Genomic DNA, 27,810 nt, shown 5'->3' on the forward strand with positions numbered 1-27,810 from the left:
TCAGGAATAATTAGAAAGCCTTTTGGAAATTAATGATTTAGTTGTATGTGTAGATAGCATGCTTAGATAATTTTAGGAAAAAGCAAACTTACAGCGACTACTACGGAAGACATTTTAGTAAAATGTTAAGTATATTAATCCCTCTTTCCTGTCTTCCTTTAATTCCATATGTGAAACAAGTATAGGATTGCTAAGTGTGTATTAGATAGTCTAGATAGTGATCCTATTCAGTGTGTAAGGAAGAAGAAATTAGGGTGAAATCTTAACCTCATCTTTATATAAATAAACTTAATTGGAGCCATTTCATTCATCAATAATGCCTGCCCGTTAGAGCTCAAACTAGAAAAGAGTAAGAAAAGCCAAAGGTATGAGGGAAAAGGTATGATATACTGAATATCATTTAGAGAAATAAGGACATTAGTAAGCATGCAGAGTCTCAGGAAATTTTGCTTTTCTGAGTTACATTTTGCATTGTCTTCATTTTTTCCAGCAAGCAGCTTTCCTTTCTCACATTAATTCTCAGCATTGGTTTTACTGTTCTTTTGGTGTTTTGGTTTCTTTTTGGTGTTCATTGATATTATAGTAGGTCATCACTTTGTTAGTGATTGCAGAATGGAGGTTTTTGGAGTCTTATTTTGAAAATTCAAGGACCAGGAGTCATTAACTGTATCCTGTTTAGTCATGGAAGTGAAATCCATTGCTTTGGAGATAGTTTGTTGTTCAAACACTTTGCCATCAATTCTACTAAAACTACATTTAGACTCAATGCCATGAACCTTTAGGTGTTTAGTGTGCTACTAAAGGGATTTTGAGTCACAACAGTAGAAGGGTTGCCCTAATGATTATTCAGGATTTTCTTTGGGCTAGATAAATTTAATTGGATTCTTGAAACACTGAGTTACTCTGTCATCTAACTTGTAGAAGTCAGAGGCCAACCCTATTACTTTCTGTTGTATTTCTTTATATATTTTTCTAGATTAGTATCTTATACTGGTTTTACTGTTGCTCTAAACATTAGGTTAAGCTTTACTGTAGAAGACAGAATTGCTGTGTACAAAAAAATAGATATTTTTTTCAAAACCCACTTTTTCATTTGATTAATGTGTTCTTATATAAGGCCCTAGATTGTTATCCTCTCACTCTGTCTTGCTGTTAGACAAGTCAGCTGATGAAGGAGTTTGGAAAGTTATCCTTCCAAGGATTCTGCCCCAAATTATGGCAAAATTCAGTGTAACCTACTGATTTTCTGGATCTATGTTACTGCAATCACAGTAATTCCTAAATAATCTGGTTTTTTTATGAGAGTTTTTTTCCTAATTCAATTCCAAAAGGCCCAAAGTATTTTAAGACCTACATAAAGTAAGTACAGAATCATTGTTACAAGCCAAAATTCCTAGAAGTAAGTTGGAGTGTGCAGTGGAATTATGTATATGGCTCTATGGAAAGAGGACATTTAGCCTAGGAATCTAAGTCAAACTCTGGAAATTACAAAAAATGATGTATGATACAGAAAAGACCATCAGGATGCAATTTAATGGCAGTTATTCTGTCTGCCTTCACCTCTTCTTGAGTGTATGTACAGATAATTGATCAAACCCATTCAGTTTTCTCTGGAAGCCTAAGGAGCTGAGATTTGACCCAATTGTTCTTTGGACTGTAGGGAATTACAGTCCTTTAGCTGAGCACCTGGATTCAACATTTTTTTAAGACTGCTTAAACTATGAACAGCAAATATGAAAATGGTCTCACTGGTCAGAAATTAATATAAAAATATGAAAGTCTGCTCTCTGCTTCTTGTTTAAATTTCAAGTTGTACAGAAAGAGATAACTTTACTTGCTGCTTGGCTCTAATTGAAAACCAGGTTTTCAGAAAAACAAATTTGAGATTCTCCTTTTTATCTCTTACCTTGTGAAAGCCGTTTGTGATTCTGTGTTTGTTCAGCTTAGGCTGTGATTATTTGAATAAAGAAACTAAGTTTCCATATTATACTGTTATAGAATACGTTTTGAGAAAAAAGTGCTTTGTAAGTTTTTCATTCTGATTTTTATGCATAGTTTTATAAAGTGTCTTTAAGTTATAAAATTCTAGGATATGCAAGTGAAGGTTAATGAGCTCTTGGTTAATGAATACTAGCAGGAGTTCTGTATACAGTTTTATTGTTAAATAAAAATAATCCTCACAGAACACAATATACGCACATTTGACACAATTTCTGTGAAGTTTTTATATCTGAGGAGTGCCCCCTTTAAAAACATATCTATGAACTCATATATTTGATATTCAGTTTAAAAGAAGTTCGGGTTAACCTTCTGAAAAATGTCTTGGTGTTACTTAGCTGTAATTCAGGAGAAAGTTAGGGTAAAGATTGAAGATATCTATAGTAATTCATAGTTGTCATTGAGGAAAAATTTCATAGTTTAGAGACATTCTCGTTGGATAAGAAAATCATGGGTTTTTTTCATGTTTGTTATTTTGATTGTATTTAATCATAGTCTAAATTGTGATGTTTCATTGCCAGCAGTCCCCCAGCAAGATCTCTTCATGGTGTTTTTGTTCCCACATCAAAAGTATTCATAACTGCACATGCAGAATTCTAGCCTGACTACTTACATCTGTGTGGGGTTTAAAGCTCTGTGAATAGAGATGCCTGAGAGATTTACATTTTCTGTGCTCAGTATATACACATATTCCTTATGAATACTCAGGGTGGAAAGTAAACCAAATAAATTTTCCACACTGTTCTTGAACAGAACTTGATTATCTGAAATTAGTGTTCAGAAATGCTAATACCTATGCTTTGGTGTTATTTCTCAATGAATAAACACATCAGGAAGTACCTATCAAAATCTGGAAGAGAAATACAGTTACAGTATGACAGGAGTGCACTAGTTGGTATAAAGCAGTATCAGCTTACTTTGCATATATAATGAAGTCCTGTAGTATCCTGAAGGTTTAGGGTAGACTGCAGCACATCAGGAGTAGCAAACAGCAGAGTTCTTTATCATCACATTCCTAGGGTTCTCCTTGGCTTCGTCCCTGTCTAACTAGAGATTTGTAAACTGTATATTGTTTGTATGAAATTGCATTAATATGTGTCTATGCAGTTACAGGTAATAGGAAATCCCTCTAATATGCATATTGGAAGCTATTTATTAGGCCAGTGGGTGTTCAGAATATTAAAATCCATATTTAATATGTAGAGCTACAGAACTGTACTAGAGAAGATAATGTAGCTTGAATCAATATATAGTACTTCAGTGAACAAAGAATGACCATGAATGAGACATATCAGAATACAGATTTTTCTTTTTTCTTCTTATTTTATATGAATTATGAGTAATGTGCAGTATTATAGGTTATGGCACTGTTGGTACAATTATCTGGTGTTATCCAAGTTCTAATTTTCATTTGTCAGACTTCAACTGTTTCGGTTGAAATTTTGCATTCTAGGTGTCTGCCTTTGGTTGACTTTCTTTTGACAATTTCAACCAAAATGGTTCAAAAATTCCTAACTGAAGTTATTGGAAAGACACTACTCAGTTTTCTAGAGACCTTTGAAAGTCTGTAACTGTTTAACATTTGAGCAGAGAAACTGTGACATATTACATTACATTAGACTAGACTAGACTATGTTACGAACATAGAAGGGGACTAATAAGGATTGTATAAATAATCCTAATTTTTGGAGTTCCCATGTTTTGAATGCTTATTTTATGATCTTGTTTTGTTGCCATGTGGGTGTACAGAGTTTACACTATGTGATTTATCTCATTTTGCTTTAGATTATTGGTTGCCAGGTCAGAAGAGAGCCACTGGAGTCTACTGAGCGGTATACCCGTTGGATCAATAATCTCACTGAAGAAGAACTTCTTACACAGGTATTCTTGTTTCAGCTGTGACTGAAATTACAGTAGAAAAATAGAGCAAGAGGTTTATTTAGATGGATTTTTTTCAGTCATTAGCGATACTTGATAACTTACTACGGTTACCAGATTCTTATATTTAAAGCTAGTCTTCTCAATAGGAGACAGTTTTATGGTGCACATGATCATTATGTAATGAAAGTTTCACACTGAGTGAGAATGAAGATTTCAACTTTGGGTTTGGAATGGTCCTTACATTTCTCAGTGCTGGTTAAATGCATATGCTTTCATGTTCTAATAATCAGTTTAGGGTTTTCTTTTTAAAAGGTGTGTTTAAATACGAAAGGAAAAAAATCTTTCCTCAGAATGATTCCCCACCCCAAGGCTACGTAGTGACCACTTCTGTATCTGTTTAGGTTTTGCTAGAGATCATTTTAAAATAGAAGTTCTGCAAGCATTAAACATTGGGCTCATTACACGTTTGTGAGTAAGATGCATCTTGTGCAACTGAAGATGACAGTTTTTGGCATAAAGAAAGGTTATTTTGTTAGGCAGGCAGCCAATGCTGAATTAAAAGAGACTTTGGCAAAAACAAGTAAAACCATGGAAGAAATCAATCCGGCTTGTGGAGGAATGTGTGTAGTGAGTATTATAAGAAATCTAATGGATGGCTAGCAGAAAACATCCCAGCAGGCATTAAGATGCAAGTTGGGGTTGGGTTTTGTGATGCTATGGTAGGAAGACATTTGCTTTTAATTTTCCTGGATTTAAGTGGCTGAAAAGATTAACATACCCTTGTTTGTTAGACTTCATTGTAAACTGTGCTGTGTTCCCCATTACCCTATCCCCCAAAGACATACTTACAAGCTCTGGTACGGTTATTGTAACATAAGAAGTAATCTATAGACCTTGTTTTAAAATCAGCAGCGGTATTATGGTTCCCTGTAATTCACCAAGTGAAAGTAGTTACAGAAAAAGTTACCTCTGGAATATTTTGTATTTGCCTTTGAGTATGGCATTAGAAAAAAATAATAATAGATTTAAACCAGTGAATTTATCTGACAGCAATATCTGGATCACTGTGTTGTTGAAGAGAAGAGAAAGAAAAACTTGAAGATGAAAAAACTTGTCCTATACAATCTGAAGTTTCATCTAAGTGGCCACTGGATGGGGTCTTTAATGAATTAAGCTGGAAATTAAAAGTAATATCCTATTTTTGAGATTATTTAAGGGGGGAGTATGTAAAAAGAAAGCTAATTTTAAGATGGGGGACGTATGTCTTCCGGAACAGATTATTTATTAGTGTTTCTGATAGTAGGTTGCAAATAGAGTGACCTGGGAAATCCCTAGCAATCTTATGTCCCTACAAATACATCTTAAAGCCTTAATCAAGCAGCATGTTCAAATCCATTGTTTTTACATATGATTTAGAATTTTGGAAAATATATTAGGTTTGGAACTAGAAGACTGCATAGCAGAGCTTGTGCTACTTGTCCATGAGTTTATTAACAAGATGAGATTTATGGAACACATAAATAGTGTGATTCTTAATTCAGTTTTTTAACTTGTTACCTGTTGTCCACCAAATTTAATGCAGAAATAGAAGTTCCTCAGAGATGCTAGATTTCTGAAAATTCTGTGGAAGTATGAAGCTAGGTGAGATTGTACTGCACCAGCTGCAACTCAAAATGTTGTTAAGCACCACAGAATCTACTTGGACAGAGATTTTAGATGCCCAATCATAAGATAAACTTCAGCTGTGACACAAGTCTGTAGGAAGCTTGGCTTTTCTAACTCTGTTTGTAAAGGGACTGCTTGATTTCCAGAGCAGTGCATGTCAGCATAGGGCACCTCTCCTGCCTTAGTGTCCATTCTTTGGATCAGAAATTCAGGTAGGGAGGTAATTATTTTGCTTTTACTTGACTTAAAAAAGTATGGAGAGGAGGAGGAATTGGGGGTAAAAACCATCTCAGCTGTGCTCCAATAATCAGGATATGAATCAATTATGTAAGGTTAGACCTGATTTGTCCCACTCCTCTGCCCCTGATACACTGTACATTTTAGTTTTAGTGTGCTTTTTAATATTCTCTTCAGTAAATAAGCCCCAAGGAAGCTGTAATGATGGTCCTTCGCTAATGGATTTGTAGAATCACTGGGAGGAGCAATCCTTCGGGGAATTCAGGAAAATTGGCTTTAATTTACAGCATATTGTCTCCAGCAGTTTCCTGTAGTGAAAGAATGTTCAGGTTTTTTTAGCTGTCTCTGTACTTAGTGCCCAGCTTTTTTCCAGTTACTTCTGTGCATTTCTCTATCCTGCACATGCAAATTATTTGTGCTGTAAATTGGGAAACCAAGCAACCAGTTAAAAAAAATAGCCAGTTGTCAAGATCATGAAAACCCCTTATGATAATATTCCTGTAATTGATGAAATAATATCCTATAGCATTTGATTGCTTTTGCTAGACTGACTAAAGTCCAGTTTGAAAGAGGTGGGTGGTAGCAGATGTTTTGTTAGGTGGATGGATGGCTTCATGTGCCTTGATGCTATAGCTGTTGGTTTTATATTGCTTGAGTCAATACCAGATTTTTGGATCAGATGTCCATCCTCTGTCCTCACGCTGAGAAGATCATTCAATACAAAATGCTTCTAGCATTTTAACTTTTCTTTTCCCTTAGCCATGGCCTCTTGATGCTTACTCATCCATTAAATGTTTCTCTAAACAATTATACTGTAACATTCCAAAGATGCTTTATGGTATGCGTGAAATTTCAGAATATATACCCCAGAGAGTGGGGGTGGGCGGGGAGGGGGGGAGTAAGAGAGTACAAAGAGAGCATGATAATGAGAAAATTACTTTTAGAAAGATTAATATTTGCTTATTTGCTTGTTTAAGGTTATCTTCTGTATAAATGATGATTAAACCACACTTTTATAGATACACTAATATAAGCCATAAAATAAATGTATATGTATTCTGGTAGACTTGCTATCTTTCTGGCCAATAGTAGGAAAAAAAAAATAGTAGTTAATTTTAACTGTTCAGTAAGTGCAGATCACAGTGACAGGTACCAGAAGAAAATGAGCAAACAATTTAAGAGAACTGACTGTTTTGATGGTGGAGTAAGTGGAAAAAAAATGTAGATTAAAACTAAACCTACAGGATATCCGAGTCTGAATTGTGCTTGAAATGTGATTGAAGTTTGATCATGCAGCCCTTCTTGTACACTGGAAATTTTACTGTACTGTATAAGTAAAAAAGTCTGAATGGTTTTAGAGTTGGATTAATTACACAAATATTTATACAAGTAGTTTTCAAGAATTGTTGCTGACTGTAAGTAAAACTGCTGAGATGAACTCTTAAATCACTACTTTAGGTTAGTTTAGTCTCTCAGCCTGTGAAGCATAATTCAGCATATTCAGCCTGAAGCATAATTTCATCTGACCTGCCATTTTTTCCTCCCCAAAGACAAGAGATTTCTCTGCTTTCATATGGTTGTTCACTTGGAAAGCAGACAGCAAGCTTAGAGTGACATGTGAGGAGACTTGCAAAAACGAGTGGGCTCTGTGGTTGATAAGACTGGACTGTCCTAATTTAGGAAAATAATGGTTTGTGCAAAATATGATGATTCTGTATGTCTGTTGCCCACTGTAATTTGTCTGGTTTGCTTCCTGATATATACTGCACTTTGCAGATTATCTCGGAGTTCTTTGTGTTGGATAAATCTGGAATTTTCACAGGTGATTCGTAGTTCTTACCAATAATTTGTCTGCATTGCCTGATAGAAGAGCAATAATTAACAAGTTAGAGTTTCATAACATACACTTTGTGCTGTTACAGGTGCATTAAATTTAGCTAATAGGCTTAAAAGGTGTGCTTCTCTCCTTACTAAGTCATACTGTATTAGAGTTTGATAAAGTTCATGCTACAAATCAGCATTTTACAGATACTCAGCTTGGAAATAAATCCAGCATTTTGGTTGAGTTGAGCATATAGTTTGTTTTTAAGGCAAGGAGGACCTGATAACGTGGCTGGACCTTTTCCCTGAATTCAGCACGATCGGTATTGCGCTGTCATCACGTATCTCAATAGGCAACTTTTCACTGGTAGAAAGCTGCTAGGAGTGGATTGCAGGTAGGATGAGTTTTCCAGGTGGGCCACAGATTGAGTATGTCTGGTTTAGAGCATCTGTTTTGTCTATTTGCAGACTAGAAGATTCCACTTTTGTAAGTGCTAGGGTTGATTGTGTGTCAGAACTGAAAGAATAATGGAGGTGGCAATCTGAAAGTGGATATATGCAATGCCAGTTTTCTGTTTATGTTGGTAAAGGCAAAAACTGGACAGAGGGTAAGACCTTCTTACTTACAAATGAATAAAACATGAAAAGGCTCATTGAGATCTCCCTTTGCCCCCCGGTTTCTTTGCCACTATTAATGACTCCCTTGTATTTTGTTGTCTTTCAATAAAAAGATACTCAACACTTTCTTGGGATTTTTTTGTGACTGTTACCTCTTTCTTCACCCATGTTACCTAAATATGTGTCATTATGGGCAAAAGAACCAAAGTCAGAAACTGGTTAATTACAGTAGATCCTAATAGTTTGTATGGGATTAAGCATATACCATATATGAAAAAAACCCAATTGGCTGCTTTCTTTTGTGGTTGATCCTTGTTCTCCTCTGGAGGAGAATGAAACAAAGTTTCACAAGCTAGTCAGTGTTTATATTTACATTTGAAAATGCATGTCAAAGGAGTTCATGGAGTTCTAGAAAGTTTAATGAGAAGTGGCTTACCCACATCTGTGAACTCAAAGCACAATTAGAACTTCCTAGTGAGGCTTTATGTAAAGGCATCTCAGGGTCACATATTTTTGAACTTAGAAACAGGTTTGCAGTAGTTCAGCAGTATATACAGATTTTGCCTTGTGTGTTAGCAGCTTTGCATGAGTTTAAAGGTATATCATAGGGGAAAGAGTGCTAAATAAGTTGTTTTTTTCATTTTCGTATTTTGTTTGATAATTTGCATGCTTAAACAAGGCTTGAATGTGGTTCATAATACATGGTAATATTTAAATGGAACAGAAACATTATAATATGTTATAAAAGCAACTTGGAAGTACAATAAGTTTGGCTTTATTCCAAAAAGTTCTTGATGGATATGGTCTTACAGCATGATAAAGTTTTGATGGACATTGAAATAAAGCAGGTAGAAAGCAGTTTATTTTAGATTTGAGGTATGATTTGTTTCAGCTGATGATCTTTTCTTGTATTTTAAGTAATTAGTCATACCAATATGTAAACATGTTTGCATCCCAAAAAACATTTTTCTTAAGACTTTTGATGTAAGAGATGGACAGGTAATGCCAAGGGTAAAGGAGACTGTCAAGGATTAAATTTTCAGAAATGCATAATTTGTTTTTGAAACTATTAACATTTATGTCTCCTCAATTCTTCTGAAAATTACTTAAAAAAATAGGGCAAGAAGTTAAAATAAAATCAGGACTTGGTTATTAATGCAGGACTATAGTTAGGGACATGGATGGAACCAACTGATTTACAGTTTCTGAATGCTCCACTTACTCTTATTTGATTTTCTCTATTTATCCTGTGGATATGCTAGCTTGCAAATGAACAGCCTTTAAGCTTCACTCTGGGTTTCTATCTCATTGCCTTTTCTAGCTTAATGAGACTTTACTTTTGTCTAACAGATGTGGGACAAAAGCCAGGTTTTGTTTTAAAATGGTAGGTGAGAAACTGAAGTAGCCCTAACTTTTTTTTTCTTTTAATACAAAAAGCCTACTCCAAATACAAGTTTCCAACTAATTTAGTGATGTTTATTTTTCAGTTGGTCCTCCATATGTGAGAGCACAGAGCAGATACACCCTTAACTTCCTGAATTTTCTTTCTTTGAATTTGAAAATCAAAGTGCTGCGTCCACAAAAAAGGGAAATATTTTTACGTGGCTTTTGGTGTAACAAAAATTATTGGTTTCAAACATGTTTTTACTGCAATGCAGCTCCCTATTATGGCCTATATATCCTATATATCGGAAAAAACCATTTGTCTCCTGCAAGTGGGCACTGAACAGTTTTTCACTATTAACTCATATACAATTTTTTAAAGTACATTCTATTTATTATTGGAAAATAACTTCCTTTTTTGGTCTCAGCTTTTTGTGATAAAAGTACTGGGCAAGATTTTCAGGAGAAGTCAGTAATTTCTTTAGTAACTGAAGTGGCTGAGAGTGTGAGCAGCATCATTTCTCATAATGGACGGTAGGTCTAAAGACCAGTTTGATCTATCACAGTCAAGATTTTGTTTCTTAATATTTTTCTATAATGACCTCACCCTGACATGTTTGACATTCGTCTCTGCAGTGGTTCTTGCTTTTCTGATTTTTCTGACAAGTTAAGGAAGCTGAATTTTAAATATTTACATCCACCATATCCTGTCATAAGTATTAACAATATATGTTATACTGTTATGTTTGAGGCCTTTTTTTTTTTTTCTTTCTGTGCTGTAAAAAACTCCAGATTTTGGTCCAGTCTAACCAGCTTTTGAGTATACAGATTTAATGATTAATTCAATTTTTTTTTTTTTTTTTTAGTGCAGGTGTGACAAACTGGAACCTGGGATTTTTATTCTGTTTGTACAGCCCTGGCCAAACAGATTGTGATTAGAAGTTCTTGAGCTGAAGTTATGCAAATAAAAAAAAATTTTCAGAGCTTTAGCTTGGATCAACTATAGCTGTGATGAATAGCGTCTGTCCTTTTTGATAAAGAATAGATATTTGTCTATTCATTTGTTGCAGTTACATGATCTTGAGGATGATTAGCACATCTAGTTCCTCTAGAAACAGTGCTTGTGTACACAGCTTGCATTTTGAGAACTAGAATGATCACATGTAAAGGAGGTGGAGTAGGCATGTGCTTTGTGGTTAGTGGAGGGATAGTCAAGCCCTGGCCCAAACGGAAATCTGAGCGGTTGCAGTGCATGGGGTGTATAACAAGGAAGGAAATGGCCTTGCATCTGGCTTCTAGTGTAACTGTTGGTCCTTTGCCACCTCTCTGGATGAGTTGGTTTCTATGATGTGGGTGGATTTAACCTTTTGCATCACTTGCAATAACTGCTCCCACAGCGCAGGAAGAGCCAGCAGAGGAGAAAAGGAAACCCAGCAGCTTGATACCCTTCACGTTACAGATGTAATACCTTAGTGGAATTTAAAACTCTGATGCTGCTGGTCAACTAAGTATGATGGCATAGTAGTTGCTGCAAATTTTAGTGATATGTTTCAGAGCTATTGAAACAAAACCCCCAAATTTTACTAGACTTTTTTTTTTTTAAATTGGACAAACTTGAAGTATTTTCCAAGATTTTTCCATTCACTTATGGTGTTGAATTTATTGGAGTAGATATTAAGCATGCCTGTCAACATAAAAGATAGGTGTTCAAAAAGTTTATACAATAAAATAAATTATTATTTTCAGTCATATAATTTCTTAGCATGCAAGGAGGTCTGTATTTATTTTGGGTAATTCTTTGCATATCTGTACCCTAATAATGTCAGAATGAAATAAATACAGTAATTGAATACATTAATCTCAGGATTATGATTATTTTGACAAATTAAGACAAACTTGCTGTTTAAAGAATGGTTCAAATTTTACTTACAAATTTTACTTAAAATCTTTGTCACTTTGGAGGGTTTTTTCTGCCATGAAAGACAAAATAATTGTGTCTGTAATTCATCTTGTTAAGTTTGTAAGTTTGCAGAAGGTTTTATTGTTTCATCTATCCGATTAGGAATTTGATGCCAGAATATGCTACTAAAAGCCCTTATGTGTGCTCACTTGTATAAAAGTGATTTGTGCCACCATAGCTCAGTTACATCTTATTTACCTACAACTTTTATACAAATATAACCACATTTCTACTAGAGAGCTGCACTGCTGTAATTATACTAAAATGTGTACAACAAGTCTCTGTAGCATAGCTATTTCTTACATGAAAATATTTATGCCTTGTGTAGCCTGTTGGATTGATGTTTTAGTGCTAGAGCATTGAATTGAGGTAGTGCATTCCCAATGTTTTTTTCATCTTCTTGGTACTCTCTAGGCCATCTCTTATGGTATAATACAAGACAAAATAATATGATTAGGGTTCAGATCCTAAGCAGTAGCTCTGAAGACGCCCATCCTTTTTTGTTGTTGTTTTGGTGCTGGTTTTTGTTTTTTAAATCAGTCTGCAACATGTTACGCAACTGCTCCTTCCACAGCCATTTAGCACAAACAGCCTTCTGCACTAGATATACCTGGTGTGCCTTTGTTTTGATATTTGCCTCATCTGATGTTAACATTCTTTATTCTCTTCTCCATCTGCCATTTCATGTCCTTTTTAAGAATCTTTGCAGCAGAATTATGAATTCTCTAGAGCAAGACATGCCCATGTTCTTTGTAAAATGCTGGTAAAATAGGATCCAAGTTTGTGCTTAATATCACGTAATACTGATTTATTAATAGAGATTATATTTATTTATACACCTTAATTGAAATTTATTTTGACCATACATGACAGACTTTTATTTGGCTGAAACCTGTCTGTTCGACTTTGTGTAATTTGGGGGGACTTTAGGGACTGTATGTTTAGGTTTGATACTAGATGTTTTCTGTTGTATGTCCTGAAGATTTTTTGCTGTTTTTCACTGCAGACTTTTGGAGTCGGTTGTTATGGCTGTGACAGCATTCAGCAGTTTTCACTTTCCTACTTCATTCTGTTTCATCTCTTCCCCCAGATAATTTTGTCTTTCCTTGATGTTTCACAAAAGAGCCACAAGTTCACCACATACTTAATTGCCCATTCATTTTGTAGGGAGCAAATTACTTAGCAGTTTCTAACAAAGAAGTTGAAATGTAACCACTGATGAGTGCAAGAAAGGAGATTAATAATCATTGTCATATTCAGGAGAAAACAGTACTGTATCCATGAAACACTCTATTTGTTGAGTCAAAGTCTCAGGGAGAGGAGGTAAATTGTTCGTCAGGTTGGCAATTGCATTTAAACAGGTTTTAATGTTTCTGAGAGAAACCAGACTCTACAAGTCTACAGACATCTGCTAAGCACTGCTTACCTAAACGGCGCTCATCCACTTTAACACACTTCATTTAGAGTGCTGCCAGGCCAGAAAGCTAACACTGAACTCAAGCTAGCAAGAAGCAATCTTACTGTCACAGCATTTACATCTGGGAAATTGCAGGGAAATTCCTAGCTTTATTATAATAGAAGCCAGAAAGAAGAAATAAAGAAGTGATTTCAGTGAACCTGAATATACTGTACACTTCAGCAAGACACTAAAAGGACCATGTTTAGCTCTGTGCTTCTCATTGTTCGTTTTCTTCTGTGTATTTCCTGGGTATTTAAGCTAAAGGAGAAAGGGTTTATTTTTTTTCTAGTTTTGTCCCATATGCAGCCAGTGCTCTACCTATGCTATGTGCAGCAGTCAGTCAAGAAGGTCTTGTCACATTATGTTCCAGTCCTGGAAATCTGTCCGAGAATTATACTGGCAAGTACTCACTCCCCTTGTGATTTGTTCTGTAATTATTTCTGTTTCCACTCTTCTGCTTTTACTGATCATGAAGAGTAGCATTGCTAATGAGTACTGTAGGCAGGCCAATGGCAATGCACCTGTGCATCTCTGTTTTTCTTTACTTCTCTTCCCTTTTAGCCAGGCGTGGTGACAATCTAAAATTGTGGTGTGGCCATGTTCCCCAGAGTTTTATCCATATCTTTCATGTTGGTACTATTCGATAAAAATAAATAAATCTGTGATTGTGAAATGAAAATAAATTAGAAACTGTTAGATTCAAATGCTTGACAGTCTTAGATTCCCTGATGGCTCTCTTCAAAGAGCAGGAAACTTGAGTTTTCAAGTGACAGTGCTTCTAAGCTGTCCTCTTCTTTTAACTGAAACTCAAGTCACGTTGAATGTTAGTATATCTGCATCCTCACTTCTTCAGGCGTAAGATGGTCAAGTTGGTGTTTGTTGTACTTGGCACAATTCAAGCAATCAGAGGAATCACAGCTACCTCTCGTGGAGGTAACTACTACAGAGCCCAGTTGCTCCATTTACCTACAATATTTGAATTTGATGTATTATCTCAACTGCCAACATTTTTCGAGCCACCTGATTTTAGAAGGTAACAGTCAGCTACATTAGCTTTTTCTACCTACTCTGAATTCCATTTTAATGACATCTTTCAGAAGAATGTACATCTTAACCTGTGAGCAGAACTGTCTCTCTCTTAATCTCAGTGTCACATTACACGTTTGAAAAGAAAAAACCCAAAACCAACAACCTTTGGAGTCAGTAGGAGAGATTTTTTTTGTGTGTGTCATAAAATTATTCATAGATCTGCAGAGCAGATGTTGACAATTACAAAGAGAACAGAGGCCTGTCTGTGGTCAGCCAGCAAGCTCCATTTCACGTGGGTAGATCAAGGCTCAAGGCAGCAACTATTTCCTGTCAGCACGCTGGGCGTCAGTGATAGCAGTTTTTGTGGGCTATAGCCCAGTTAAATGATACAAAGTCACTTTTGTGAGGCCTTGGTTCTGTCTCTCGGCTGAAAGAATAATGGTACTAGAAGGCTTACTGTTCTGTTTGTGAGATCTGTGTCTATCGATACAAAATTGTGGGTTAAAAACTTTTTACGGATTTTGTGTTTCTTCGCTAGATGTTTGCCTTCTCCTTTTAGGAAGTGTAGAACAGCTGACCCTTTCATTTACTGTGGTAATTGCCAGTGTATCATTTCACATTTTAATTCTTTTAGCTTGAGCCGTATTTAAAGCACAACCCCCCCAAATTTTAATGTATTTTTATTGAAGAACTTAAATGGTAGCTATTTCCTGCAAATTAAAAATGATGAATTATTGTCCTTTTGCCTTCAGAGCAGTTTTCTTCAAAAATCTCATGGTTGCAGGTAACCTGGGGTATATCCTTTGTTGACAGCACTGCTTGGCATGCTGGTATAAACAGGCATTTCCCAATACTTAAAAGAATTTTAACCATAGCTCATTTTGTCTCAAACATAATAGGGTTGTTGGAATGATTATGATGATGATGCCATGCCCAGTGAATTCACATTTTCCTTTTCTGTTGGTAGAGCTGTATAAATAACCATGTATTATTAGTGATGGAAAATTAATAAAATTTTCTTCTGCAAATAAATAATTTTGATCTTCAAGTTGAGTGGGTGTAGGTGGTAATGAAGGAAACATCACTTGCTCTTTTGGAGACCATGGGAAGAGGAGAATGAACAAAAATACAGTGTAGTGGAAGGAGAAGAAACTTTGTGGGCCTGGTTGCTATTCAGGATCAGAAAGATGGTTTCTAGAATTGAAAACAGAAAAGAATTTCTGGTGTTCTGCTATATTCACTTTTTCATGGCTTTTATAATAAAGGTGTGGCCATGGAATGTGAGCACACTAATATCAAGTTCTAATGATTGGGTCTGTTACCTTGGTGCTCTGTACAATAGAGGACACTACTGAGCACAAAGAGAGCAGTGATAAAATGACAAAAGAAAAGCATAAAAATATTTCTTAAATGCCTTAAACGGTATCTGTAGTAAGTACCTGTTTTGTTATTCAGAAACAAGAAATTATTTTCTGTCTGACAGAGGACAGCATGCATTTCACTAAGTGAGAAAAGGATCCCTGTGATAAAAATCTACCATGTTCTCTGTGTGACTCAAATCTTAGGTTGCTTGGGCTTTTTTTGGTCAAGTAGGTAATGTGAATAATTTTAGAACAAAGAGGAAGGAAGAAATTACATGCCTCAGTAGCAAGCATGTTTTCTCTTAATACTTTAGTTTCAAGTTCTGTGTTAGGGATAGGTGAAGTCCAAAGTCTCCTTTTATAGTAGGATACCAGGTGCAAGCAGCTAGACACAAAATACAATTCAACTTTAGTGAAAATGCTAACATAGCTTGAGTCTTAATGGCAAACTGCTGTTGCTGTGGCAGAGCTTGTGCTAATTTGTTAGGAATAAAACATAAGCAATGCTAATATGTGTACGTTTTTAGTGTGAAAGAGGCCAGTGCATCTGCTGGGTGAATGGAAGTGCTGTACAGCCCCGTGCCTGCAGCTGGGTCACGTACCAGTGCAGGGCAGCCCGGTCGGCCGCAGGAGCAAGGGGAGTAGCGTTCTTAGCCCTGTAAAGGCAGAGCAGTTGTGTTTTGGTAATGGCAGTTTCCTGTACCTCTACTGTATAAATATAAAGGTATCTGTGCCAGACCAAATACTTGGAATGTGTCATGTTGAGATATTTACCTGCAAATTAACTGAAAACTGTCCGTTGTTTCCTACTGGTAATGTATAGATAGCCAAATGTTAGGCCAAATTGTGGAACGTAATAGCTGATTCTAAGTGGGGTAAACATTGGTGAATATAGAAATTAAAGCAGTATTTAGCTACAAACATGTTGAAAATGGAAGCTGTTACTTCGTTTTTAAAATATAGAATGAATTTTGGGATTACAATATCATCTACTTTCTCTAGATTAATTTCTAACACGTGCCATATAGAATGTTATATTGGCGGGCAATAGTAACGTGGGGGGTGGGTGGCAATATTAACAAGGGGAAGTTGGAGAGGATTAGGTTTTGGTTTTCTGCTGAGACTAGGAAGCAAACCATTGGAGATTTTAGAAGTAGGGACCAGGGATTTTAATCCAGGCTACTGTTGGTTTTTTTTAACGGATAGAAATGTTTTGATTTGCATTTAACACATGTATTTCAGTGTCCCCATTTAGGTGGGGTCAGCTTTCTTTGAATTATATAACTGATTTGGAATCTGAGTAGCAAACTAAACAGCTTTTTTTCCCCCACCACAATCTCTCAGCATCTGTTACAACAGGCAAATTAAGTGATAGTTTTGGTACATGTATTTTGCAATATATAGTGCATTTGTAAGTATTAAAAATCCTGAATGAAGGCAAGTGCTTAACAGTTACTTAGCTTCATTTGTGCCAGCCCAAAAGTCTTAAAATAAAGATTCTGAAGATAAATGTATTTGTATATAATGGTGAGCACTTCAACAAAAGGACTGTTAAAGTGCTAGGATTGCTGGTTGCTGATTTATGTGATTAGGTTTAAAGTTTGTAGGGAGAGAAAGAGAATTTTGGTTTTTGGGTGGAGGGGTGGTACTGTTTTTGGGGGAGGGGACTTGTTTAGGTGGGGGGGGGCATTGTTTGTGTTTTTAATATTGACTTGATGGTCAGGTCAGAAGCTTTCCAAGGTTATAAGTATATATAATTACAAAGTAAATAGTTATCATATTTTGAGGGAAGGCAGACTGATGTTCCATCTTCGTGACACTGGGACACTGTAGGACTTTGGATGAGTAGCCTGAAGTGCAACCTTTTCTCAGGTTTGACCTTTTACCAGAGATCTCTATAAACACAAATAATAAATTTTACAAAAAAAATAAACTTCTTTCTTAAAACCATTACAAATTTCTGCTACTGCTTCACATATTCTTAAGGTTGTTTGAATTTCCATTTGGTGCTTTGCTTAATATATTTGGTTAATTCTTTCACCAGTAACTTTGGTGATTGTAGAAATGTTGCCTGTCACCAACATCAACAAACCACAAACATTATTTAATAATATTTTTACTGTCTGTTTATAATGATAATAAAAATAATAGGTTTTGGCCTTTATAACTTCTGTCAAACCCCTTTTTAAAGCAAAAAGGTGTTTCTACATTGTGTATGTGAAAACTCAACATCTGCTTCACTGACTGTGCATAATCATATGTGAACAACTGGCAAAGAAAAGTAGCTTATCTACCTGCTGCAAAAACAGACCCTTATTTAGGAAGTTTCTGTAATTGTCTTCTAAAATGTATTTTCATTATGCCTGTCTGAATTTGAGATACTTTACCAAGGAATTATGCCACTAGTCCTTTAATAAACTATAATAATTATCATTGAGAAAATCAGAATATTAACAAGACTGTGCCACGGGTAGGCAGTTCCTTGAGAGATAGAGCAATGTAATTTTATCAGAATCTGAGTTTTAAGAGAGTTGTACAGACAAGTCTGAAAACATAACTGAAGAATATTTAGTCATTATTTCAGCTTCCTGTAGCTCTGAAAGGCATGAACTACTTCATTAATCTTAGTGCAGAGCTTTGTGGGTGGAGGGAGGATCGGGGAATCATTCTAACAATACTTGAAAAAATTCTTCCGCTTCTGCTAAAAACAAGGATGTTGTGGCCTTAGCCATAATCATGAATAGGCTGCGGAATTGTCTTAACATGCTATGTTGGGCAGATGTGTGTTTCTACTGGCATTAAATGGTGTTCAATATTTACTGTTATTTCAGGGCTTCTACAAATAATGAGAGCTCTGAATTATATACATGTCCGGATATAGCCTGTGTATGCAAATCAAGTGCCATCTTATAGTGTTTTTATGTACACATCAGCTGGTTTAAGTTTTGTGTTCTTGTGACCAGAACTTTACATTTGTTGCTGTTTGTTCATTTTAAAATATTGCCTTCAGGAAAAACATTTGTTCTTCATGGTTTTGGCCACTGTTACAGGACTAGCACGTATTAATTTCAAACACACTCTTGATAGATGTGCTTGTATTATCATGAAAACTGGATGCTTTTTTTTTTTACTTTTAGAAGAGAAATTAGGTAAATGTCACTTTTGGATCTTATTTTTGTACTTTATCTCAAGAAAAAACTTGTGTTTTACTGTTATTCTTTCCTGCTTTAGCAGGTTTGAACCTTCTGAATCTGATCTTTTAAATGGATATGTGTAGATTTCTATGGAAATTTAAATGTCCACAGCTGCTAGAAAATGACAGAGTATGTGCCCATGAAAGATGACATATTGCCAAATAAGCCTACCAAACTGAGGTCTGGAAGAAATAGGAATTTCCAGGCAGGCTAGAGGTTTATCAAAGGGAAAGAAAGCAAGTCAATTTGAGTACTTTGCACAGCTGTTTCAACTGAAATATTTCATCCATGTGACACTATATAATAATTTGATGCCAAAAGTAATACATAAACATTTTTAAAAATTTTGAATCAGTGGCATACATAAAATTGGTTTCATATGCTCAAAAGCTTCTGCATTTCAAAACAAAATAACCAAAAGTTTGGCTCATCTTGCTTTTGCAAAATACTGCAGCTAAGCAACAACTACATTTTTTTGAATCATCCAGTAAATATGAAACTCTCTGATCATAAATCAGAAGAACTGACAGTTTTCTGACTTTTTAACTGCAGGAAGTTTTTTTATTTGCTAACAAGGTACGTAATAAAAATCTTACTTTGAAGTGAAGGGTGATGCTTTTAGATTCCTTCACAAATTAAATAGCCATACTAAGTGAAAATCTATTGTTTTAGGCATAGGTAAGCAGACACTACTTTCATATTACTGTGCCTGTAGGTGTCTAGTTCTTGATTTCCACAATCAGAAACATATAAGGAGCATTCAGTAACATACAGGATGCTCATACTCCAGTGAACTGGATGTGAGAACTCCAGTTCATGTGTTTGGAGATAATCTAATGACAAAGAGAATGCATTCACTAGGTAGAAGTGCAACAGATGCCAAACAGCTGTGAATCATCTGTATCCTGTTATGGAAGAAGTGAGAACCTTTAAGCCTGAATTGAATAAAGTGTGTGTTTGTTTGTTTTAGCACAAAACTGACTGTTTTAACCCTTTCTCTCCACTCCTCATTGCATTTGTTTAGCTGGTTATCCTTAGATTCATAAATAATTCCTTTGGCTGCCAATCCCTCTTAAAGCCCTTCAGATTATATCTCATTAGAAGTCAGTAAAAACAAAGTGTCAATTATAAAGTAGGATCCTGTTTTGTCCTTGTTAATGTCACTTGACATTAAGTGCCCGTAAGTAGCTGACCTTCACACCTACCAGTATAAACAACCAAGTAATGTGCACTGCTTCTGCACGTATAATGCCATGGGACTTCTAGTCCTTGGATACCCAGAGGTATTCTGCTATTGTTCAGTCCCCTTCATTTTCTTGACATGCAGGCCTCTGCTGTTGCCTCTTTAACATTTGCAGTCCATTTTGTCTGTTGTTTATTCTCCTCTAGCAGATGATTTCTTTGTATCCCCTGGGTTCATCTACTTTTCCTCTGCATTAACGACCATCCCTGCCAGAATTCTGTGCTCCATCAATGAAGGCATAATTTGGCATACAGTTAGACAACAAAATGCTTTTTTTCCTTAGCCTTTTGATTGTTTTCAATCAGAAAAGAATTGTTTTAAACGTAAATACTTCTACCTTTCTCATCAAATATGAATGGCTTTCCCTCTTACCCTGACAGCTTTTTTTATGCAGTTGCAAGGTCCAGCAATCTTTTTGCTGAACTCAGCGTGTTGTTTCAAATCTAATGCACAAGTGCTCTCCACAGACACACAGAGCATTCTTAGATGCTTGCTGTGAAACCCTCAGAGCATATCACAATTTAATAGAATGGTTTGCTATGTCCATTGGACAGTGAGACTGCGAGGTGCCAGGAATGGGATAAGAAATGCTGTGCATGTGTGTGGGGTTTTTTTCAGAGAATCAGTAGAAAGGAAAGGATTGGGAAGCTTACTGAGGGCTGTAGTTTTGAAAGTTGTCTTGAGAGATATGGGAGGAAAGAATCTGAAATGAGAGAAGGGAGTTCAAGAAAGGTAATTTGTATGCAAAAGACCGAGAGGAGAAGGCAAAATTAACAATACTGGTTTGTCTACCTTGGAAACTGAAATTGCAAGATCTTTTCCAATCTCTAGGGGGTTTTTCATGTCTTAGTGTGAATTTGGTAAATCATCAAAAGACCTATATTAGCACATTAATTGGTTATGATGGTAAAAAAAATCTTTGCTTAAAAATATCAATTATTGTTGGAACAAAATAACAAACTGTGCAGCAGTTTCTGGATTATCTTCCTGGTCTTGCTTAACAAGTCTGACACTAAAACTGCTGTTCTGTCCTTTGTGAACTGAAGCATGAAGATTCAGTGAGTGTGTTTGGGCATGAGCTTTTTACATGTTTGGATCAAAGGGACTGGCGTATGAAAGACTCGCTGACTTACTGTCACTATGGCAGTTTGTGTATGAAGGCAGTTTGGAATTCTGTATATGCAACATTGTTATGAAGTTATTAGTGATGTTGAACAAAGGATTTTTTACATTTTTTTACATCTGAAAAAGAGTTTTGTTTGTTTTAATGGCATTTTTTATGAATGCAAACATATTAAGATAAGATTATTCCGTGTTTTGCCTACTTTTTAGGCTTTTCTTCCTTTAAATTCCAAACTAGTGTTGTCTCTCTCCTAATTGAAGAAACAGTCTTTGGCTATCATGGAAGAACAGGGGGGTTTTGGTTGTGTTTTAAGGCATGCATTTTAGTAGCTAATATATTTAAACGTGACACATAAGATTATTACACAGTTTAGAAGCCAGTAGGTTTAGGTTTTATTTGACACTTCTTTTGCTGACAAAGCACTTGTAGCAATATGATTGCATTTTTTTTATGTTAGACATTTTAGGAAGTGCTATCTTATTGCTTGCTAACTTATTCTTAATTTAAACAGGCAGCGGCATCTCTCAGGTAAGCATTTAGAGAGATATGCTTGCTTTTTTGCATCTTTTAGATCCACTACAGGATTGGGTATAAAGCAGTTTCTTTTGTACATCAAAATCAAAGAAATGCATAATACTACACAGATGTGACAATTATGTCAGTTGTTTGAGAGGATTTTAGGGAAGACATTCCACAATTTAAGGTCATCATGATATGACAACAGCTCAAAATGCTTATTTCCCTGCTGTTATGTTGTAAAATAATCAAAGCATCACTTTTGGATTTATTTAATGGGATGAGGTCTTAAAAACCTACCAAAAAAATCTAGTATTATCTAAGTAGGTGCAGAAAGACAGAGTTCTTCAGTGCTTTTCTTTGGGCTGCAAACAAGCATGTGCTTCCTAAGTAAGAGTCCAAAAAATACAACATATAACAGAGAACTTAACCCAAAAAACTCAGGTATTCCCATCAACTACTGCTGTGACAGAATTCCACTCTACTGTTCCTTTCCACCTGCTATGAAAACACACCATGCTGTGTTTTGGAGGAAAAGACCTATTCCACTTCACTCAGTTGGATGCCACACTTAAAAGAGGTTTTAGAAGGTATTTCATCAAGAAATGTATTTAAGCCAGTCCTTCTTTCTAGCAGGTTAGAGTTCTAGTTTAATTTAAGTTCATGTCTGTATTTACACAGACCCTGGGACACCCTGATTTTACTTCTAGCCTTCTTACCACAGACATCATCACATGCCATGAGAGGTTACAATTACACTTTTTAAAGGAAATTTTTAAAAAAGGGCAAAAAAAAAAGAGAAAAATATGATTTGTATAGAGCCAAGATACATTCTGTTGTTTGCTTGGGTTCTTTAGAGAACCATACACAGTTCAGGGTTTTCTGGGTCAGTGATTTTTCTATTTTGATGGTGGAGATGTATAGACATATGCTCCAGTGCTTTTATATTGTGTTTCCTTCTGTTTCCTTATAAGCCTTTGAGAAAGAAGCTGAGGGATGTTTGGATAGAAGGCTGGAACTTTTATGTGGAGTTGACATAGTTAGGGCACTATAATAATGACTGCTGATGGACAACTCCCTGAAAAGGAAATGAAAATGATGTTTATAAAACAACACAGTGTGTATTTCCAGAAGAATTAAGTGAGAGGCAGTGTGCAAGAAGATGAGGTAACCACAGGCAAATGTGCTTCTCTTTTTGCCACTAGGCTTTTCTGTCATGTCTACTGTCTTTAAGCAATAATGACAAATTGAGATGATTATTCTATTTTTTTTCATGGTGGGGAATTATGGGTGAATTCCAGTTTGTACTATGCCTGTTGTGCCTGGCTCTTTGAAGTTTGGTTTGAAATGTGTCATTTCTAGGCATTTTATTGAAGCAGATTTTTTTTATGAGAGCAGTTGTCACAGTATCCTGAGAGGCCTGTAGTGTTCTTACTCTGTTCTTCCCCCCTATGATGCTCTGCAAATTGTTTCCTCTGTTTCTGGTTCTTGATTTTATTTTTCTTTAATTTTCTCGTAGAAGACATAAAGAGGAGGGAGTAATATGTGATCCATCTGTCAACAAGTTTTTTTCCTCTTCAGATGTGTAATTTTTGAAAGCAGAGAAATTCTACTTAAACCTTGATGCAGGAAAGAGGGAAAATATGACTGGAAGATCTATAGTTGAATATATAAAATGCCCATCAAATTTTTTGAACATAATTGAATCAGATTACAAAACTTGATGAGAAAGTAGCCACTATGAACAAAGGTTGTCAGTTGCTGGGAGAGATTTTGTTGTAGAAGAACAACCTTCAAGGATCTAAAGAAAAAGCAGAACTGAAAGTACAGGTATAGTAAAATGAAAACTAAATTTCCAATGAGTTGATAATCCCAGTCAGGATAAAAACTTGGAGGATCTAGTAAGAACCTTTTTTACCAAGAGGAAGTTATACCTCATCACAAAAAATAAATTTCAGCCATAGAAACGTACCCAAAGGAAACCTCACTCTGTGCTAGGAAAGGTGGCACATATAATTTATATTGGTCTCAAACAATTTGATATGGCCATCAAATGAAAAATGATAAATGGGTTCTGGTTTTTTATCTAGAAAATTAGAGGTATTGGAAAAGGTATAAAATCTTGTGTGTAAAAGCTGTATTTCATTTTTATGTTTGTTGCATCTAAAGATGATAGCGCATCACTGTTTGATTGTTATGAGTTGAAATGTTGCCAGAATGGTGTGATTTTATGCATGGTACTTAAGAGTATCTGTCATATAATAGTCTTTGAACTATGATATCAGAAAAAGCTAAATGCTGCTTAAAAGAAAACTAAACTCAGACCTCTGCAAGGTATTACTGAATTACAGCAGAATGGAATCATGACAAAGAACTTGAAACTGAGACTGTAACCACCACAAAAGCTGTTTAATAAAAAAACCCACCCAAACCAACCCAGCAAAAAAGCTTAGACCACCTGTCACTGAGTGATTTTAAAATGTGCAGAAGTTGATATTGGGAGTTCATGCAACAATGCAAAAAAACCCCAGACAACCAAACCACCAAAACCGCAACCCTGGAGGATTTATATATATGTATCTATGTTCTGAACAGATCACAAATTAAAATCCATGCAGCCACCATACTCGATATATATATAGTGGCAATGCATAATAGAGAAGATGTTTGTATTTTATATAGTCTCTTCACCCTGTGAAGAGATTATTAAACAGGAGTAGAACTGAAGAAGGCAAAAATTTACCTGCGGCATTTTCCATTGAAGGACAAGGGAAGAAGAGATGGACTCTTGAGTTTCCAGGTTCAGAAACAGTCAGAGCTCAGCAGATCACCAGTGTCAGTTGGAGTGAACTGAACGTGGAAATTAAAGCCCAGGAGTTGATTTGGAAATCTATAGGAACTCTTAAGATGTTCATACAGAACAGCTGTGTTATCATACCTACATATGTGGCACAAACACACGCTTCATATGTGTGCATGTGTATTTTTGTTCCTTTAAATCTCTGAATCAGTTTCCTTGAGTACTCTGGTCAGAAAGTAAATGGGTTTTCCCTGTGTTCAGAGATCCACGTTTCTTATTACATGTATAAATAAAATTTGAGACATTTTTCAACTACTTTGGGCTTACTTGCATTTTTATCCTGTTAGAAAGTAGCCTGGAAATAGGGCATTTTGGCAGAGAAGGGTTTAAACCTAAAGGAAATTTGTATCCTTACTACCTATAAGTATTTGATCAAGTTGTTTGTCATCTAGAGCTAAATCCTTTTACTCAGATCATAATTTAAAATATAACCTAAAGGAATAATTTGTTAAAATATAACATGGGGGGGGTTTTTCTTCACTTTCTTTAGTTCAGCTGTGTGTGGGATGATGCTATCAGAAGATGGAATCATACCCTTTAGCAACACAAGAGAAGAATAGTGCTTACAATTTAATAGTTATATAAATATTCACCATGAATCTTTATATTCTTGTTCTTTGAGTTTCTCATGTCAAATCTCTGCGTTTCAGTGTCAAAGAAATGTTAGCAAACATCAGCTACATTCCACTGTATGGTTGATTTATATTTCACATCATGGCCAAAGTAAAGAATGAACTGAAACCAGAATCCAGTGCCATCTAGACTTTGGATGTGGTTCTCAGATTGGAGATCCGTGTTGCCAAAAAAAAAAAGGGCAGGGGGGAAGAAAACTTACAATAAATTAAAAACCACACTCTATAATTCACTAGCTATTGTGTGATTATACAGAAGCTGGCTGGACACTTATAGTGGGAAAACCCAACAAGAATTTTGCCTTGTGAGATCTTTCCAAATGCTTCCTTCAGCTGCTGCTGTAACAATAAATAAACACAAGACAATAGAAAACAAGAATAAAATGATTGAGCCTAAATTCCTTAATTACAAGATTTATATAACCAGGTAAGTCTGTTCAGAAGAGAAGGATCATGAAAAAATCTTTTACTTTTTTAGTAAAAGAGCTGCATAATATGTACAACATAAGCAGTTTTGGAAATAATGAAATGTAATCTCTTACTGAGAAATGTATGTGATAAATCTTCAGAAAATAGTAAGCTACTGTACGTAGGAAGAGTACAGTCTGTGCTTTCAGGGCATTTCCCAAGATAAATTTACCTCATGAATAAGGCCTTTAGTTGTTAACTGTTGAAAGGAATCTAAAATAGAAGACACGTAGGGTTTTCCAAGTTGAAAACTGCATCAGGGAGTTCATTATTATGCACGCACATAAGATCAGCTGCTTGATGGTTTAGTACTTGTGTCAGCATTTTTGTATAGTAATGTTCATTCTTAATTCTGTCAGCTGTATAAACTTAAAACAAATCTAAAGATGTTGGGTTTATTTTTTTTTCCCCCTGGAAAAGTGAACGATTGTCCCTATTCTACTAGTGTCTCAGAAAAAAAAGAATAAAAACCAGTATATGAAGATGGTTATCAGTAGTAAATATTGGCCACCTTTTGGCTACAGTGCTAATGATGAAACAGAATAAGAATTTATTCCGGGTATTGACATCAAACCAGTCGCCATAGAGTATACAGTGAATCATGAGGTGGGCACAAGAATTTTGTTTGAAGATCTTCTTTACTGTCCAACAGAAAATAAATACTAGCAGTTGAAAAATGGTTAAGTGACTCATCTAAGGGGAGAAAACATGCTGACGACTGTATGGCTTACTTAACTTGGCACAGAAGTGACTGAATTTAACCGTTTTTGTTTCTTACATTATAAAGTAGCTGTTATTTCACTACTTCAAGCTCCAAGAAAAAAAGAACAATGCATGTGGTATTCAAGTAAAGTACTTGTTTGTGTATTTGGGGAAAAAAACAGAAAATGTTTTCAGCTCATTGTCAAAACCCCTGTGTCTGGCATAAACCTTTTTAAAAAATGCATTGTTTGAATTTTAAACCCCTTATTAGTCTCATCTCACAGCCTTGAATTGTTGATTTTTTTCTTTCTTTTATTCAGCTGCTACTTTTTCGAGTATATTTTTCTGCTAATTACTTGAGTTGCAGCCAGTCAAAAGATATTTGGACTGTTCTCTACCCACTAGTAAATTTAGGTTTTATATGGATTCATAGATTTGACCTTCACTGTGCACTTAGCTTAAATGGAATGTATTTACTCTTGGAAATGGGCACATCGACTCAGAATTGTATAACAAAAGTGCATGACTTAAAACCATCACAGGACTGATCTCTAGAAGTAGTGAAAACTTGATTTTAAAAGGAATCATATATCTGTCTAATAACTAATAATTTCTTAGGGGCTTGATGTGCTTTTTTTTGTGGCTGTTTCAAGGACATAACCATCATTAAAGATCAGTATTGTCAAGTCCAGCTCATTGGTTTCCAGGAATATCAGGACAAACAGAAGTCCGTCATGATACCATGCCATGATTTAATGTTTTTAGGGGAATTCAACGGGAACATATTCACTAATGAAGACCATGTAAAGGTATATGTGCTACTCTCTATTTGGACTGAAATGTTTGGATTATTTTCCTGAATTTAGAGTCACAGAACATGAATAGCAGTGTCTCGCATAAGGCAATATGATATAGTCATTTGCAAATGTATTGGAGTAATAGAGTGTGGAAAGTCACCTCTGTAACATAATGTTAAGCAAAAGTTCACAGAAGAAACATCATAACTCTATCTTTAAAAGTTTTACTTAACTCTAGTATCTAGAATTTCTGAGAACTTTCTTATTGTCACCTATGTGTCATACAAACACATCTGATGTTCTGTGAACCTTAAGCTACGATGCAATGCAGTCTCTAAAAACTGCTTTCCAATATGCTTTTGAATCCAGCTGAAACCAGAGCACAGAAATGGTTGAGGTTTTTTTATTGACTTTTCGTAAGATGGGACCAAGCTCCTTTGAACTATTTTAGTAATTAGTTTATTTTAGCAGGTAAGCCAGCAGTCTCTCCTTTGGTAGAGATCTAAGTGTGCACTCCCACACTGAGTATGTCCATATGGAAAGCTTTTCTTTTGCAACGTCAGTAGAGGTGAGCTGTAACTGCTTGGTGACTTTCATTTAAGTGTGGGTTTGTCTGTTGCCACTAAAGAATATCTCACCCACCTGTGTCAGAAAAAACTGCTGTTCATTTTTCTGTCTGTGCAGTTTTCCCTCGTCTATTTTGATGCCTTTTCTGAAGGTCTTCTATTTTTATCCTTTAATCCGAGCATCATATTCTACATTCAGATTTGCATTCTTGATGCTTGTACTACCTGGAAAATGGCCAAGAGAGAAGTCCTACTGCAACTGCTCTTGAATTCTGAATGAGTCTCAGCTTCAAGATT

At 35.6% G+C, this 27,810-nt stretch overlaps 1 protein-coding gene across 2 annotated transcripts in view; it reads left to right on the forward strand.

Moving 5' to 3' along the window:
• Nucleotides 1-27,810, forward strand: part of QTGAL (queuosine-tRNA galactosyltransferase) — a 125,913-nt gene that overhangs the window by 35,813 nt on the left and 62,290 nt on the right. For both annotated transcript variants that reach the window (XM_074922187.1, XM_074922188.1), the window contains one exon: nt 3,784-3,879. In XM_074922187.1, coding sequence (XP_074778288.1) covers nt 3,784-3,879 — 96 coding nt within the window. The remainder of the gene's footprint in view (nt 1-3,783; nt 3,880-27,810) is intronic.

The sequence above is a fragment of the Athene noctua genome, chromosome 18 (genome assembly GCF_965140245.1).
Source record: "Athene noctua chromosome 18, bAthNoc1.hap1.1, whole genome shotgun sequence".
NCBI lineage: Eukaryota > Metazoa > Chordata > Aves > Strigiformes > Strigidae > Athene > Athene noctua.